The sequence below is a fragment of the Boleophthalmus pectinirostris genome, unplaced genomic scaffold (assembly GCF_026225935.1).
Source record: "Boleophthalmus pectinirostris isolate CB_2022bp ecotype Guang Dong unplaced genomic scaffold, ASM2622593v1 HiC_scaffold_7, whole genome shotgun sequence".
In the NCBI taxonomy this organism is placed as follows: Eukaryota; Metazoa; Chordata; class Actinopteri; order Gobiiformes; family Gobiidae; genus Boleophthalmus; species Boleophthalmus pectinirostris.
This window is the reverse complement of record NW_026571473.1, coordinates 2,662,997-2,679,287: the sequence shown is the minus strand read 5'-3', so window position 1 is coordinate 2,679,287 and position 16,291 is coordinate 2,662,997. Positions and strand designations below refer to the sequence as shown.

General features: G+C 37.7%; 1 protein-coding gene across 4 annotated transcripts in view; it reads right to left on the bottom strand.

The window, feature by feature from the left end:
* Positions 1–9,720, bottom strand: part of ttc14 (tetratricopeptide repeat domain 14) — a 23,753-nt gene extending 14,033 nt beyond the window's left edge. For all 4 annotated transcript variants that reach the window (XR_008633549.1, XM_055164806.1, XM_020927665.2 and 1 more), the window contains exons 1-6: positions 9,224–9,720; positions 8,579–8,709; positions 6,353–6,552; positions 5,448–5,532; positions 4,983–5,112; positions 57–212 (exon numbers count right to left, since the gene is read on the bottom strand). Coding sequence is in view for 3 of the 4 variants with exons in the window: in XM_055164806.1 (XP_055020781.1) it covers positions 57–212; positions 4,983–5,112; positions 5,448–5,532; positions 6,353–6,552; positions 8,579–8,709; positions 9,224–9,369 (848 nt within the window). In the remaining variant the exon portion in view is untranslated. The remainder of the gene's footprint in view (positions 1–56; positions 213–4,982; positions 5,113–5,447; positions 5,533–6,352; positions 6,553–8,578; positions 8,710–9,223) is intronic.
* Positions 9,721–16,291: the final 6,571 nt, after the last annotated feature.

Here is a 16,291-nt window from a genome sequence, read left to right as displayed (position 1 = left end):
GTTTAGTCTTTAGTCTTTGCAGCTGTCCATTACAGTGGACATGGCTGGTGGTTTACCTCTGCAGTCCCCTCATGAGTGAAGGAGGCTGAGTGTCACTGACTCCGACTCTCTCCAACAGGAAGTCCACCACACATGGGTTCTGGTAACCATGGCAACTGCTCATGATGCGCTCGTATGTCTCAGTCGAGTCATTAGCTGCGCGTAAACTTCGGCTGAAAGAGAGGAGAAAGTTAAAACTGTGAGTGCGTACACATGCAAATCAGTATCCCGGTTATGATCAGGTTTTTGAGTATCCCGGTTTCTTCATGGTGCATGTATACGTAGTACCCCGGGTTTCAGTATCCCGGTTATTAGAAACTGGGATACTGTAGCTGGTATATTCTGATAGTAATTGGGATACTGTGTGATGTATACGCAGTAACCTGGTTATTGCTACATAAAGCTGAGTGCGCATGCGTCCAAAAGATAAACAAACATGGTGGCAGAAAGTTTGAAGAGAAGCTACTTCTGGAGCGATGAAGAAACTGAATTTTGTATTTTAGCCATAAAAGATGAACCAGTTGGATGGGAGAAAACATCGCAATGCTGATTTATTTAAAAGGGTGGTGGACCAATTAACAGAGGCAGGATTTCCTTTTTGTACTGTTCAACAGGTGCGTTGTGATTGGAAGATTTTAAACAAACTATACTATCAAGCTAAACATAGTAACAAAAGTGGATCCAATCCAGCCAATTTTAAGTTCTTTAAAATTATGTTGAAGTTTAGGTCAGAATCTTTGTTCATAGAATTGTAAGTCTTACAGTTGCATTAGATCTATTGTATTAATATATTCTTCTTACAAATCAAATATCTGAGTGCTAAAAAAACACATAAAAACTATTGTATTTTTACTTAATTTCAATAACCATGTATGACATGTGCAACAGTATATTTATTGTGATTTTTATTCTGAGAATTCTTCAAATAGGAAGCTCAGTAGAAGCAGAATCAGTCATCTAAAAGAGGATTTTAACAGTCAAGTTGTATATTTTAAGCAAGAATTCAATAAAATTAAAAATAGTATTATTACAATCTTAATCTCTTAATATTTCTGCTTAAGTTTAGGTCTTAGATTAATTTGGTGTGGCTGATGCCCAGGACACTATCAAATGGTTGGTAGAGTGATGTCTTCAAGCAGTGTGTTATTGTGCAAGACACTTCCCCCTCCACCTGTGTGAATGTGCCATAGTGACTGGTGTGATCAGTGAGGCCATAGGCGCAGAATTACAGCCACATCTATGGATCTGCCCCAGGGCATCTTTAGTGTAGAAGAACTTTAACTGAAATTTAAGGATTCATATGGGACATGATAAAGGAGAAGTGTGTCAGTTAGCTGAAGATTTGGTATTTTAGATAAATATATGTTAAAAGGCAGTTTTATTTGTCTTTATATAAATATGTTGTTTCCTAGTACATTTTTCCTGCATCAATAAAAGGTTTTTGTATGGACTCCTCCTGTAGGTGTAGTCTTGTGAGTGCAGTTTTGATCAGATACACAGAGATACAGAATAGTTTTGAGAGCTGTGGGACTACTGCCATCTCTAATGCCCATCAGGACTTCATGTAGTGAGATACAAATAATGAGACATTACCAGGAACCCAAGGTGCATCACAGCAGTTAAACATGCTTTGTCCAGAAATGAACCAAATGGTACTTTAAAAGGACAGCTATCTTATCTAAAAACAAAACAGAACAAAAAAACCAACAAAAACAACTTTGATTTTACCAATGCTTATCTCTTTGTATCTCAAACAAACTGTACCAACCTTCACAGAAAATGCAAAACGTTATCTCTGCTGACTTTTCAAATACCGGCCACGTTTTTATCTTGACGTACTTCAAACCCTTACAATACAAAATTTCAGTGTGGTATCTTGGCTGTGATTGTTGCTTCAGATTCTACAGCTGCTATCGAAAAGGATTTAGGGCACAATGATAAACTGGTTTGATTCATTGAGGCCATTGAGTGAACCTAAATATGCCTCAAACCTCACAGGAATTTCAAGTTTAGGTGAAATGTACATCTTTTTTATCTTGATCAAGCCGTTGAAATCATGACATCTTAGTTAAAGGTGCACTGTGTAACTTTTCTGGTAGAGGGTCAGTCAAATGGAGATGTTCTGGCTTTGTCTGGAATGTTTCACAGGTTTTCTTGGCCATTTTGAGTTATAAAATCACCTGTTATTATTACTATTATTCAATCACTGTGTTGTGATTAATCAATAAACTATTATCAACTAAAATGAGAAGAAAACTCAAGATGCTTTACATACAGGGGGGTGTAACTTTTCTGTTGAGGAGTCCACCACCTTGTCTCCATGGAGGGGTAATTACTTTGCCAAGAGCGTTCCACTGTACGGCATTAAACTTTTCTATCTTCACTGAGACCAAACCAGACCAAGTTACAGGTCAGATTTGTGGAGAGGCGACCCCGCTCACGGTCACAATGTCTGTTTTTTTGACTTATAAAACCACCTGTAACTGAATAAACGTAAAGTAGAGCTGTTTAATGTCACACTGTGGAACATTCCAGACAAAACAATGACATATCCATAGAGACAAGCAGGTGACAGACCCTATATCAGAAATGTGCCTTTAAAGTTTAAGTTTCAGCACAAATGGTACACTTTTTATGGTATTTTCACATAATCACTGCTCTGTTGGATTCATAAAACCGCCTCTCTCAGTATTTGGAGTCTTTATAGTCCAAAAAACAGTTATAAAAGGACTACAGAATTATATAACAATTATTCAATGTGTTGTGATTAGGGATGTAACAATAACCGAAATATCCTGATTAGAGCCCGGCCGATATATCGGTTGGCCGATATTATCGGCCGATACGGGTACCTGGAGGCCTGCTTGCAAATATGGGCCGATATTTCGCGTGGGCATGTGATATGTCTTTAAAAATCTTAGATTCTCTACATTATGTTCATTTAATCCAATTTACAGACAGATAAATGTCCTAATATGTGGCTCCACATCAGTATTTATCTACGGAGTCATTTGTCTTTTGTCTGTGTGTGCGTCCGTACTGTCCCTGAACACACCACAGAGTCGTGTCACTCACGTGCGTTTGTTTACACCCGCATACACAGATCCAAACATTGAGATTATATTCTTCAACAATTGGTTTGAGTCTGGATTAAAAGGACATTTATTAGAGCAGACTTGTGATGTGAGGAGGAGCCTGTGTGAGCGGTGAGTGTTGGAAATATGTCGACTTTGAAGCTAGTTTTGGTGATTTGTTATGGGTTAGCTGCTGTAGCTCCCGCACATAAACAGACTGTTTTCTATTGGTCTGTTCTAAAGTGACTACATTGGCCGTATATTTGTTACTGGACCTGCACTGATATGTAAATGAGCTGTGAATTATGACATTTGCGCATATAATTAATTACCGCGGCGCGCACGTATTTACGGCTAAAGGCTAATAGCGCTAATTTCTTTACTAGTTATGGGTCGGTCGCGAACGAAATGACTCTTAGATCCGGCTCTTTGAAGCGAACGACGGGAGACTGATCCTTATTGGGAGCCGTGTTTTCTCTTTCTCTCACTTTTTTTTTTGTCGTCACGCCGCGTGCAAACTCGTAGTAGTTTGACAGCGGCTGAAAACGAAACTTTGAGAAATTTGCGTGTACATAGGATTAAAAACAAAACAAAAAACGAGCATATTTGGCTGTAGTTTAGCATAAAATAAATAAGTCCCGGGTTTAGTCCTTTTTCAGTCCTGGTTTAGACCTAGTTCAGTCCTGCTTTAGACGTGCTTTAGTCCTGCTTGCAACAAAACAATCTGAAGAGCCGCTTGGGAGCCAAAAGAATCAGCAGCTTTTAGTGAGCCGAGCCAAAAGAGCCGGTTCTCTAAAAAGAACTGGAATACCCATCACTAATGTCTAGAATGTGATGCAAAAATGCCATTAAGCCAACCTACTGTCTGTAAATATGATGTAAAGAGGCAGAATAACTATAAATGTTGCCTAAATAAACCCAATTTAAAATCCACCAGAGCCAAACCTAAGTTTTTTAAATAATTCAACATTTACAGTGAATTTTTACATCACTAAATATATCGGCGATTATATCGGCTATCGGCAGAGCCAACTCCCATTATATTGGTTTCATATCGGCCACAGCAAAATCCATATCGGTCGGGCTCTAATCCTGATATCATATTGTCAAAGTTCTCACAACAATATCATGGACCATCACAATATATTGAATTACAAGCAATAGTTTAAAAAAAAATTACATAGACCATGATCCTTTGCTCCATTTCAGTGCAGACTACAAGAAGAAATAACAGCTCTTAACACTTTTGAGTCATAGTTCTTTGGATTAAGGAAAAAATAACATATTAACAGTTTTGTTAGCTCCACAAAATATTGTAATAAATATCGTACCCTGAGATGTATATCATAAAAATATACTGAGAGATTTGGATATCATTACATCTCCAATTGTGAGCCTCTCCTCCATATGTGAGCTTTCCCACGATAAAGTAAATATCGTACTGTGAGGTTCATACCGTGACAATATTGTATCGTGAGACTTGGATACTGTTACACCCATAGTTGTAATTAATCAATAAACTAGTATCAGCTAAAATGAACTCAAACTTAAACTTAACTAACTTTTCTGTTGAGGAGTTCGCCACCTGCTTGTCTCCATGGAGAGGTATTTAATTAGTCAAGGATGTTCCACTGTACGGCATTAAACTTGTCCATCTCAAGTAGCAATGTACATTTTTCTACATATTTTAGAGCAGTAAAAACACCTCTGTCTAAATTAATGTAGGTAGATAAGTGTTATGCCATACTGTGGAACATTTCAGGAAAAGCAATAACATCTCCATGGACACCAGAAAAGGTTACACAGCACAGCATTAAACTCACACTATCAACTGTACAATCTATGCCGAAGTAAAGACAGTAAAGTTACCTATAGTGTACAGGAAGCTCCTCGCGAGTAACTACCCCCAGTTTGATGTGCTCAAGACCGGAAGACAGCGCCGCCTGGTACAGAGACACCGTGATTTTCTCCTGGTATCGGTCGATGTCCTTCACTCCAGCTGAAGAACATGAAAACCAATTTAGATTAAACACATCAGAAGTTCTTTTGCATTTCATTTTTCCTGCTGGGATTAGGCTGGTGGTGATTTTTTTTTTAATGTCTGCAAAATGAGAATATAGAATACAAGTTAAAAAAACTTTCACCAAACCGGCAAAAAGCAGGTTAATCTTTCAAATAAGTCTAAGATAAAACTGCTGCAATTTTGTGTAATTTACAGTTAATTCCCTTAGTACATTTGTGATGAGCTACAATGAAATCATTTGGTTATTGTCAACAGGAAAATAACATTCCTCCTATGAAATTCCTAAAAAATTCTGATATATGTTTTCATACCTCTGATGAAGTCTCCAATCTGGTAATATGACAAAGGATCATCATGGCTGCCAGTCGTGGGGATTTCTCTTATATGACAAAGAGCCTGAAAAGAGCAAAGCATTTCACACATCTATGGTAAGATTCGTTGTTTTTTTTATGTGTTTATATTGGGCAAGTATTTTCACACATTCTTTTCCAATGGAACATAGTATTATCCATATTGGCATTAGTGCAATCATAACAACAGAAACAACAACAACACATTTGCCCAAAAAGGAGTGGGAAGAAGAAAACTTTGATAAAAATATATATATATGTATTGGTGTCCATGATATCAGAGGCTTTTCCCAAATATTGATATTGATTTTTTTTTTTTGAGCCAATACTGATATCTACCAGTATTTAACTTTTAAAATCCATAAAAAATACCCACAAAGTTGAAGTTAATGTCACAAATTAAAGATGCATTGTGTAACTTTTCTGGTGGATTGTCTGCCATCTGACTTTTTCCATGGAGATGTTATTGCTTTGCTTGAAATGTTCCACAGTAGCATTAAACTTATCTATTATGCAGTTAATCAATACAGGTGTTTTTGTTGCTTAAAAACCATGAGCAGGGTCGCCTGTCCACAGATCTGACGTATAACTTCACTTGGTCACTTTTGTGTCTCCACGGAAACAGATGATTAATGCAACACTGTGGAGCATTCTGGGCAAAGCAACAACATCTCCACCAGAAAAGTTACACAGTGCACCTATAACTGTATTTACCTGGGATATAAAATAATAAGTTACATGTTTGTGTAAGGTATGATGTGCTTTTATTTCCAAGTTATCCATGAATCAGTTCAAAATGACAAATCTGATGCACTGAGGAAAATATGGGAATAATGAAATTGGTCGATACCAGTCATAATATTTACCGAAAGGTCCAAGTCCTCTATGTCTCTCTTCAGGCCTCCAGCGGTGCAGAGCAGAGTGAGAAAGAAGCCATATTCTCTGATGTTGTTAATTCTTCCCACCACAACATCCCCCTTCTCCAGGTCTCTGTACAGCATGGCTCTCCTCTCGTCATACGGCACCTCCATGAACAGCTCCAGCGGCGGCATTAAGGCATAAGGCTCTGTACAACAAGCAAACAAATGGAACAGTGAATACAAGTTTAGCTACAAGAGATACTGACCTGACCACTACACTCTGACAACATCTGGACACCAAACGGAGAGAAGGATAACGCAATTCTGCTAAATAACATGGAAAACTGGCAGCAGCAAACATTTTAGAGTGAATACATGTCACAAAATCAAATTTTAACATAATTCTTCTACACTTCATTTGGAAAATGAATACAAATAAATCACTGTGAGGTGAAAATCCTTAGATCTCCTTCAAAATGTGTTAGCTGTACATTATAATAAATCAAATTTTATTCTTGTTCTAGTATTATTACCACTATTGCCACACTACCACCACTCAAAACTATTATTTGTATAATAGCTTGAAACTTTATAAATAGACTAGAAAAGCAGTCAGAGAGCGCAGACCTCCGCCAAGGACTACAGTCCCCCTCATATTAATTGTGTTTTCCATAAATATTTGTCTCGTATCTTTCAATTTGGAATATGAAAGAGGATCCGATTGTCCATCCCTGAGTCAAATTTCATGGGGTTTGGTCAATAATTAATGGAGATATTGAGAAACAAAATTTTTGGCCCCATTTACCACAATGTTAACTAAAATTTCAAAGTGATCCAGAATCCAGGATTTCTTCCGGATCACCCCCAAAATGAAATCAGTTCTTCCTTTTCACATTTCCAAAAAATCCTGAAAATTTCATCAAAATCGGTCCATAACTTTTTGAGTTATGTTGCTAACAGACAAACAAACAAACAAACACACACACAAACGCTGGCAAAAACATAACCTCCTTGGCGGAGGTAATTATCAACCAAATAAATGTTGGAATATGGTGATTGAAGGCTTCAAAATAGTGAATATTTACAAATAAAGGGACACAATGTGATTTTTTCTTGTCTTTGCTTCTTTAGACTAGTTTTAGATTCTGTATTAAAATTACAATTTTCAAAACATTAACAATTATTTTTTCACAGTCAGCTAGTCATGATTACTTGATTAATGGTAACAATTGTAGTTACCACTTTAATATTGTGATGCATGTTATAATCTATAACCAGGAAAAATCAAAAGTCTCCAGTTTCAAAGACCATAGTTCAGAGTAAGTTTTTTTTTCCCTTCCTAAACTTTCCTGATCCAAAATATACCTGGAGTTGTATTTTGTTTCATCCGTACATTTAACACACAAGTCCTGCATATTTAGGCTGTGTTCGCTCAAACTGAAAACACTCTGTTCCACCTTGTGATGTTAATCATTGCATTTATATAGCGCCTTTCAAGATACCCAAAGCGCTTCACAGTTCATTATTCATTCACTCAACACTCAGTGGTGGTAACCTACTACTGTAGCCACAGCTGCCCTGGGGCAGACTGACAGAAGCAAGGCTGCCAATCTGCACCATCGGTCCCTCCGACCACCACCATCACTCACGCACACACCACGTTCATACTAGGCAATGTGGGTGAAGTGTCTTGCCTAAAGACACAATGACAGTTTTTTTTTTGCCACTGGTGTCCCCTGTGGCACCTGGAATTCCCAGCGGTCTCCCATTCAAGTAATACCCAGGCCTGGCCCTGCTTAGCTTCTGAGATCTGACGGGATCAGGCTTTGACAAACCAGTATGTCATGCAGTAATACAAAAAATGCTCCACTATGTTGTTTTTTTTTTTACACCTTTGCTAAAATCATGTGGACAATCTCGGCTGTGGAATTTCCAAAATCTACTGGCCGAAAGGTAAAAAGTGTCTGTTAACTTGAAAACTACTGCTACATGACATCACAAGAGCAGAGCATTTTAAGTTTTGGAGATGTAGACAGACTAATAATCCAGAGTCACTCAAACATGTGTAAATGAAACTAAACTCCGGGCATGTTTTTTATGAGGTAACAGCATTAGAACATGGCTAAAAGCTCACGAGAGTCAGTTTTGCATCATATAGGACTTAAGAGAAGACGTCATTCTTAAAGCCGTTTGATTTCATAGCTGTACATGTAGACAGTCACAGAGAGGCACCTGTAGCTTCCTCCTCTTCATACTCTGGTCTTTGGGGTTTACAGACTCTCCACGAAGGACGGAAGAGGAGGTCGGCTTTCCGGGCGATGAACTGCTCCACAAGGCCACTGGTGCTGTTCTTGTCAGCCTTTCTGCTCAGAAATAGAAAACATGTGGTTAGTATTGCACAGCACCACCAATTAAGGTTAAAAAGAACTGACTGAACTTGGTTGGTAGTCTAGAAAGGTTTAACACCATAATCAATCAATTAATCATTCAAACTTTATTTCAGACTCCAGTGGGTCCATATAGAACATTTGAAAAACAGACAGAAGACAAACAAAAAAGTAATAACGTTCTATATTCCATATGAGCAGTTCCTCCAGAGTTCAAAAGGGAACCTGGCACTGCTCTGCTCAGGCATTATTATTAAAACATTTAGAATTCCATTTGTGAATCCTTCAGGCGCTTCATAAATTTATATACAACATTTCTGATCACAGCATTCACTGTAGCGACATTACTGTGCACCACTCTGAGAGACATTCCAGACCAAGCAATAACACGTCCCTGGGGAAAAGCATTTGACGTACGCGCCACCACAAAAGTTACACAGTGCATCTTTACAAATCGTATAGACGTGTATTCGCTGAGCCCGGGCCTTACCCTTCATGCGTGGCCTTGCTCAGGTCCGCTGCCGCCGCCTGGAAGTCTGGGTTCTCGGTCTGTTCACACTGGAGCTTTTTAAACAGTGACGCTCCATGAAAAGTCACACTCTGTTTCAACAGTTCCCGGTCCATCCTGCTGCACATTCACATCCTACAGCTCGGACAGAAGAAGCCCAGTGTAGCCTCCTGCATGACTGAAATCATTTATGAACATGTTCTTTCTCTGTCGTGTCGTTTTTGTCTTTTTCATCTCAAAACTCTAAACTATCCGCCTAGACAACTAGCTTCTTTTAGCTATTTGTTAGCTCTTTTTAGCCAATTGAGCGCATAAAAACTGCCACCAACTCTAAGCACGTAGATTGGCGCCCCGACTTTAAAAACAGAACGAAATTATCCTTTAGCACAAATATATTGGTCTCAAATGAAAGATTAAAATATCAAAACAAACAAATGTGCGCTACAAGAGCAGGCGCACTTTCACCAGCGCGCATGCGTACTATGTGTTACACTCATATATGTCGTATAGAAACAAAGGCTCATCACGTGGATCCTGTTTGCAGTGAAATGATCATGGAAATTACACATTTTAGCCATTTTGGACACGTTTTCCAAAATTTATTTTCACTTAAAACAAACACATACAATTAATTAAATAATAGGCCAGTATGATGACATTAATTTAAAACATCAACTAAGATTACTTTTTAGTATTAATAATAATCACAGTAATGCAACTAGTTTATGGCACTCCTAGAAAGGTGGGTGGGTATGGTCATATTCGGTTCTATCCCAGAGCAAATTTTTTTGAATGCAAATAGTTAATCTGCAAATATATATGGCTGCATTGTGTTTAATTATTGTGATTTCAACCACAGACCAGTGCCCAGTTTGGTGTCTCTCTTCCAACTAGACTGATTCAGCCGCTATATTATTTAAGATCAACCTTTCTGTATCTGAGAGTAGGAACACAATGTACACTGTTTTAGTTTCATTTAGTTCAATCTGAGACTAGGCCTTGCACATTTATGCAGAATGTTGTTACAGTGTAAACTCTTGAAACAGTCAGAAGGACAGACTGTTATAGCTTCAACTTTTATGACATGTCTCTATTGTTATGTATGTCTACTAAAAGTTCCTCGAGTCAAACACAGGTGCTCAAGTAAATGTAACAAAATAGTCTTGATAGTATAACCCACCTCTAGTATTATTGTATTGTATTATTGTATTAGTATTTGAAGTGTCTTGCTCAAGAACACAAGTATCCTCTGGAAGAGCCACTGCAGCACCTGGCATTACCAGCAGCCTCACATCCCGGTGGCCCAAACCGATTTGGGTTCAAAGATGAAATGAGAACAGGCACACTCAGTGTAACACAGGTGTAATAATCTTAAATCCACCAACCTCACATTTCATACAGTTCAAATACATATTAGTATATTATTATAGTTTCAACTGACCACAACTTACCCACAAAAGAATAAATGATGAAAACTGTATGTGATATATGATCTGAAGATGCATTTTTTGTTCTGTGAAGGTTAAGATGCACTTTATTCTCCCCTAGAGCTGCTGGAGAACCTCCTCAGGAGCAGTGAGCACCACAGTCTTCAGGGACACATCTCCAGGTCTTGAGCTAGTTTTGGTCAGGACTACTTTAGCTGGAGGATTTGACCTATTGTGCATTTGTGCATGTTTTGGGTTGATGGGGTAAACCGGAGTAACCAGAGAAACCCATCCAGGGTGAACATGCAAACTACAGAAACACAGAAAGTCCCAGAACCTTCTTGCTGTAAGCGTGCCACTGAGCTACCGTGCCACTCTTTTGTTTTTCTTTTGTTGTGGCACTTGTCTTTTGATCTTATGAAAAATCAGAGAGTGAAGAACTTGGTACAATTAGGATACTTCAGCTGGAGATTACAGAAAAAAGAACATTTGATAAACAATCAGAGAAGTGACATTTCACCGTTGCACTGTGCTGTTATCTTTTTTTTTTTTTTTTTTTTTTTTTTTGAGCAATTAGTTACACAGTAAGCATTTAAAACATAAATAAAAAAATGCACAAATGTGTATTTCTGAGACTCAGCTGCATTCCCTCTCCAGCAGGACACTTGTTTTGGTTTTACCTGAGGCAAGTTGGATATGTCATTTTGACAGGTTTGCCTTGATTGGTTAAAAAGAAACTGGTGGATGGGCCCTTCGGAGTGGTTCACTCAGTCAGTTCGAGGTATTCTGCTCCAAGTCCCTCTCTAAACACTTTCAGTGAGAGCTGTCTCAGATGGAGAAGGTGTAGAAGTCAATTCAGAGTGATACATGTAACATGGGAGTCAGATTACATTTAAACCAGTGTTGTATTCAGTTTTTGTTTGTCCAAGACACACTAAAGTCACTGGGTATTTGGTGAGCTGTGAGGCTGTTGGTAGAGAGCAGTCAGGCCTGGTGCTTGCTTTTCCTCTGATTTGTCAAATCTTAAGCTGTTACAAGTGCTACTCTGAGTCCAAGTCAAAATCTTAAAGCTGGATGCCTGACTAAACTAAAAGAAAGAACTGGATGTGGTCTCTATGTTTTCCCTTGCCCCTGTGGAGTGATTTGAAGTGCTCACATGTCCAAGATGAATTCAGTAAAGGTCTGAGTCCAAATAGTTCAAACCCACATTGAAAAAGAAATCATGACTCTCCAGGGGCAATCTAAAATAAATGAAGAGTCATTAAAGACCAGTTTTCTTTCTTTACACTTCACTGTTCACACTTGTCTCTTGGTAAATTCTGGCAAGAGCAGTAGGACCCATCTCCAGATCTTGAGCTAGTCTTGGTCAGGACTACAGCAGCTGGAGGATTTGACCTGTTGTTTGTGTTTGGGGGGAAACCAGTGTGGAACAGAGGTGGAACCAAGTCATTGTCTCAAGCAAGTCTCAAGTCTTTGTCCTCAAGTCTGAGTCAGGTCCTAAGTCAAAAGACAGGCAAGTCCATGTCCATTCTCGAGTCACTGGCCGATGAGTCCAACTCAAGTCCATGTCGTCTGCTTTGGGCTTCAAGTCATTTCAAGTCTTTTAGCAATTTATATGAATTTTAAACTAAATTGTACTTTTAAACTCATGGTATATTTATATAAGAGTATTCATACATACATAGAGTTGTAGAAATGCAAATGTTTCCTTTTTAAATGTCTTGACAAGATCTTAGTGTGAATCATTACAGTGAGAATACAAAGAATTCAGATTTGTTTAATAAGAGATATTTTGTTGTGTAATCTCCACTGAAATGGAAAGTTCATGTTCTTTGTAGTTCTCTCTGTTTGACTGTATTGTACTGTGTATTAGTGTAGTACATTTGAGGATACCATCTCACAGTACTTCAGTTACATCCAAAGTAACAAATAGAGAAGTAGGAGAGACATGTTCCAGTTTGTTCCTTTAAAATTACGCACCACATTTATCAACTGTAATGAGACAAGATAACCAAGAGTAAAAGAATATAAAAATGGTAATACAACTTCTAGCAATTAAAAAAAAAAAAAAAAAAAAACAGCAAGAGAGTGGTGTCAAATAACCAGTGCAATATTTCTGATGTTCCACAGTATGCCACTGAACTTTCAAAACAAACTATCGATAGAGACAAGCAGGTAGAACTCCAAGGCAAAATTACAGGTCAGATCTGCGTAGAAGAGATCACATTAAGAAGTTTTTCCCAAGGCATTCCCTAAAACACATGCAATTGTTTGTTTATGCATTTATTTTGGGTAAATAAAGATTTACATTCATATACAATGGAACATATAACATAAATGAAATCATAATAGAAATGAAAATAACAACCCAAAAAGGAGTGGGAAGAAGAAAACTTATTTAATCTCACCCCTATTCTTCATAATCTAACACAATGAGATTCTTTTATGTTTTTCAGACACTTTGAATTCAACTATATGAACTATTTACAAGGGCAGACAAAGAGTCACTGTTAGAGTTTGGTAGTGTAACATAAGCAGGCCAACAATGGTAAAGTTAAGGATACAGACAATGGTAAGAAACAACAAATACAAGTCATGTCACGGACAGCACATACCAGCAATGATAAGAAAACAACAAACATAAACCAGCGCTACAGAGGCAGTATTGTTCTAATATTATGAACCACTCTACTGAAGCCGAGAGGGGTCACAACAAATGCAAACGCCGCAACAAATACAAATGCGACAACGCAACAAAACGTCACAATAAACCAAAAAAAGCCACAAAAGAAATGACAGCAGGACTCGATTTTAATTCAAACGCCACAACAAATACAAACGTCACAACACAAATGCAAACGCCACAACACATTAAAAAGCCACAACACATCAAAAAGCCACAACGGAAGTGACAGCGGGACTCTATTTTCCGACAGACCGATCAAGCGGCAAGTGAAGAAGAGGAACTACAACGTGAAATGAATAATGATAAAAAATGTATATATAAAAATAGATATACCCTAGATAAAAACAGTCTTTTTATTATAAACAACTCGCTGGTAATGCCCGACATAACCTACAGTATTGAGATTTGGGGCAATACATATAAGACTAATACAAATCCAGTCTTTATCAACTTACAACGAATCAACCAATGCGTTATTTATAAACCTTCAAACTCTGAAATTTTATGATTTAGTCGACCTTTATACTCTGAAAATCATGTTCAAAGTAAACAACAATCTCCTGTCAAAATCTTTACAGAACATGTTCAAAATCCGAAAGAGCCAATCTGAGCTCAGAGGCACGGCCATGTTTATCAAAAAAAAATTAGAACAAACATTATGAAATTTTGTAAATCTGTTAAAGGGCTGGAGCTCTGGAACAACTGTACAGAAAACCTCAAACTGTGCACCAGTCTCTTTCACTTTATAAAGAAGTTTAAATGTTTAACTCTGGACAGATACATGAAATATGAGACTGAGTTTGTGTCGTAGTACTTTGTTGTTCTGTTTCTGATTTGTTTGTTTCCTCTTGCTGTATTTATGAAGATGAACTCGTGTCAAGATGAAGCTCTGATAAAGGAACAAAGGGCATAATAAGCTTAAGCTTCAGCCTGCACCTTTTCAGTCTGTGTATGTTAAATATGACTGTCTGTGAAATAATGTCAAAATATACCTGTGACCAAAATAAATAATAAATAAATAAAATAAATAAAATTTCACTTTGTTAACTATAGCAAGAGTTTTGGAAATTTTAGTTTTTAGATGTCTTTAATAAATACATCAACCATGTTTAATGCCAAACTGCATCACATTCCAGGCAATGCAATAGCTCCATGGAGTCAAGCAGAAAAGTGACTTGGTGCAGGTTTAAAGGTAAATTGTGTAACTTTTACTGGTGGAGGGTCCGTCATCTACTTGTTTCTATGGATATGTCACTGCTCTACTTCGAATGTTCCACAATATTGCATTAAGCAGCTCTACCTTACATTTATTCAATTACAGGTGGTTTTATCGACCAAAAATTCCTAGAGAAACAGGTATTCTGACTGTGAGCAGGGTTGCCTTTCCACAGATCTGACCTGTAATTTGGCCTGGTTTATTCTCCATGATGTTAGAAAGGTTTGACAAAGCATAATATTTCCATATAGAAAAGCTTTTGACAGATCCTCCATCAGAAAAGTTACACAATGCACTTTTAACATCCACTTTTCTAACTCTCCTCAAGGTGAAAGGCCTGATTTGGAAGAAAATCAGTTGTTTTGTCTACTCATGTCAGAAAGTTACAGTGTGAGGAATTGTGAGATGTATCAAATTCTAAATGTGAGGTCTGGTCTTTGATTGCGCTGATAGTGTGACCTCCGCTCGGATGCAGAATGAAGGAGGAGCTCAGATTTGCCCAGAATAAAAAAGCTGCTAGAGCCTCGACCCAGCATCTTCAGAGGACGACCACAGAACCTCTCACCATGAAGCTCAAGATCATCTGCTGTCTGCTTCTGCTGGGTCTCTGTGAGGCGGCCCCACGCGGTAATTATGACCGGAGACAAACTATATTATTTTGTTTGTTTACGTCACAATCTTATTTTCTAACAGAATATGGCAGAGCGATTATTTTAATCATGTATGTAATCTCTACTGAATTGTTAATGTCATGGTAGTTTTGTCTGTCTTGCCATTTGGCATCTTTATAGTCACTGATTGTCGTGTCGTATAGATGTTTGTATTTTCTCACCATTTCCTCCAGCTGTGACTCAAAACCATCCATTTTTCTTGCTCCGCTCTGTCAACTGGAGAAAAGTTTTTGGATTGGTGTTTAGGTGTATTTTCCTATTTGAGCTACAAAAAGACTTATTCCATCAGCAGATCTTTTGACTTTTCATGTGAAATTTACTGAAATCAGTACAACATGTTCTTAATTCAAGTTATTTTAACTTGGCAAGATTTTGTTTTTGTAGTGTACTATCTCATTATTCTTTTATTTCATGCATGTGTTCAATGTGTTACAGGCAAAGGAAAAAATATAGAAAATGTGGACATAAAATTGCCTGCTCGTTCTGAAGGTGAGAGGGGAATCGCACACAATGACCTGCACTACGGATGGGAACGCAGCAAAGAAAAACACAGCTCCCATTCTCACGGTGAACATCTTTACAATATTTATGCAACATCTGATCTACTTTATTTGTTTAACTTTGTGAATCAAAAGTTCCAAACAGGTCAGACAGTTGAAAAGTCTCTGTGCACAGGCACTTTTATTCAAATTGTCAAACATAAAATTAACAACCTATTAAAACTCAAATTTATTAAAATAATGATTAGCCAATGATTTTATACACACAGTAGAAAACTTCATTTTGTGGCATTATTGTAATATTTATTATGCCTCAAAATCAGCATTAGCGTTAGCATTGAGACACAAACATCTCTCTTTCTAAACACAGAAGTGTCCTCCGCTCAGGTGTTCATTTTATTTGTGTACTTTTTAACACCAGTACCTTATTTTTAAATATTTATTCATGCACAACTTGGCAAAAACCTCACAGAGATCAAACTGGACAGGAAGTAGCTCAGTAGATGCTAATTGTGGACTAAGTGTGCACAGAGCCAGTTGAACAGTCTCT